We start from the raw sequence: 2,362 nt of genomic DNA on the forward strand, positions 1-2,362 counted from the left end.
ACAGGCACATGCCACCACACCCAGCTAATTTTTGTATTTTCAGTAGAGACAGGGTTTTACCATATTGGCCAGGCTGGTCTTGAACTCCTGACTTCGTGATCTGCCCACCTCAGCCTCCCAAAGTGCTGGGATTACAGGCGTGAGCCACTGCGCCCAGCCTGAACTCTGAATTTTTAATGAAATTGTAAAATTGGACATTTTCAAAATGGGAATTTTATCTTTTAGAGTAGAAAGGTACTGATGAAAATAACATAAGGGTTGAGGTAAATAATCTGTAAAGTCCTCTCCAACCTTAAAATCATTACCTGAGAGAACGATGTGAGGATGTATTGAATATGCCACTATTTGACATAGCAGCCTAGTTTGTGGCTGCACTGTTTCAGCATGTGTTTGCAATTTGCATGCTTGTTTCTTCTTTCTGATTTCCAGGAGAAGAGAGAAGATAGAACCAGCAGCTGCAGAGACAAGAGATAAATTCCAGCAGAATCCGTCTAAGAAGACCTTTCAGAAGAAGACCTTTCATGTACTTCTCTAGGACTAGATGCATACTATTTTGTCAAAACCAGCCATAGGAAAACATGTGAGCAACAACCCCCGTGAACATTTGTCCTAACTCAGATTTTGTGAGCAGTGAAGTTTAACAGAGCTGTGAACATTTAACAAAGCAGTGAAGTTTAACAAAGTTCTGAGAATACCATGAAAGACATTATGCCTGCCTGAACAAAAAGCAGGACATAACCTAGCTCTGAATACATGCCACAAGGATGAAGCTTGTGAGTAGAGCAAACAAACATTTTTCCACAGAATTCACAGTGCTCCTTTGTAATTTATAGATTCCATGTTCAAATATATGTTAAATAAAATTTCTGTTTATTAAACCTCTTTATTAAACCTCTAACTTACTGATAAGATGTTTATAAAGTATGGCATATTTTGATTTTTTAATTGCCCATTTCAGTGTAATAAATATTCCTAAAGTTACCACATCCCACAAAATGGCCTTTGGTGGCAGCAATAGAGCAAAGGTTACCTTTTTGTATGGTGAAGGGAGGCCTTCCTATGGCTGTACAATTACATCGATTCTTCCGAATTTCATACATGGCATTTTGGCATACAGAAAAAACATGAAATTTTTCATTAAAATGTCATGAATCAAGCCAGGGCTGTTGGCTCATGCCTGTAATCTCAGCACTTTGCAGGCCGAGGTGGGCAGATGGCTTGAGCTCAGGAGTTCGTGACCAGCCTGGGCAACCCTGTCTCTACAAAAAATACAAAAGTTAACCAGGCATGGTGGCATGCACCTGTAGTCCCAGCTCCTTGGGGCCTGAGGCAAGAGGATTACTTAAACCCAGGAGGATTACTTGAACCTGGGAGGTTGAGGCTGCGGTGAGCTGTGTTTCGCCACTGCACACCAGCCTGGGTGACAGTGTGAGACCCGGCCTCAAAATTTAAAAAAAATTTTAAAAAGGTAATGAATCAAAATTAGAAATTAACAGTTTTAAGAAAACATGTTATGTGGTCTTTTATTAATAACACTACTAAATTTTGGTTCCTCCCCATAATTAGTTTTGAAACACTTGATGCAGTGAGAAATGCATTAACATGTTGAATGCCTACCATGTACCAGATTTTGTGCATATGTTTTTTTATTTAATCTGACCAGTCACCCAAACCATGGGTATTTTTGTCTCCATTTTACAGATGAGAAACTGGAGGCTTAAAGAAGTTAAATTTACCCAAGCCCACATAGCTACCGACAGTGAGAGAATCAAGATTCAAACTCAGGTTTATCTGGTTCCAAAACCCATGTTCTTTCTGCCACACCTTGTTGGTAGAAATGGAAACTATTGGATGAAATGAGGGAAAACAGAAAATGAATTCACTTTTTCAATGAAGAAAATTAGTGAAAAAATTGACCTAATGAAGGAAACATTTGTGCTTTCCTATATTTTGAATTATAAGAGTAGGCTTTAGGAAGGCAACAGAAAATTTAGTGCTTAGACTTTTAAATAGAAAGTTGTGTGCCCTTTTAGAAAATACTTGAGAATTTTTATACTATCAAGAAAAAATTATGTGAATTAAGATGTAATTTATAAAATAACATTTCAATGGGGGCAAGCAGGCCAGAAGAGTGTGCCAAGTTGTTTCTGAATCATTCTAAGCACCTCAGATGAAAACTCACTTTTATTTTTAAAAAAAAAAAAAGACAAGGGTTTATATTCATGTACACTAGTAGTATATATGTACACAGTAGCGTCCTGCATGCCAAACTAGCTTCACCGTTAATAATCCCTCACTTTAACACCTCTTAGGAACCAAAGAATGCCTCTACAAGCAAAAGCTAGTTGAAAATAGTTAAAAT

General features: G+C 37.8%; 1 protein-coding gene across 1 annotated transcript in view; it reads left to right on the forward strand.

Annotated features, from left to right (window-relative positions):
- Window positions 1-2,189, forward strand: part of CEP126 (centrosomal protein 126kDa) — an 81,362-nt gene extending 79,173 nt beyond the window's left edge. The window contains exon 11 of the mRNA XM_011984383.1: window positions 430-2,189. Within this exon, the coding sequence (XP_011839773.1) occupies window positions 430-474 (45 nt within the window). The 3' untranslated portion in view covers window positions 475-2,189. The remainder of the gene's footprint in view (window positions 1-429) is intronic.
- Window positions 2,190-2,362: the final 173 nt, after the last annotated feature.

The sequence above is a fragment of the Mandrillus leucophaeus genome, unplaced genomic scaffold (assembly GCF_000951045.1).
Source record: "Mandrillus leucophaeus isolate KB7577 unplaced genomic scaffold, Mleu.le_1.0 Scaffold267, whole genome shotgun sequence".
In the NCBI taxonomy this organism is placed as follows: Eukaryota; Metazoa; Chordata; class Mammalia; order Primates; family Cercopithecidae; genus Mandrillus; species Mandrillus leucophaeus.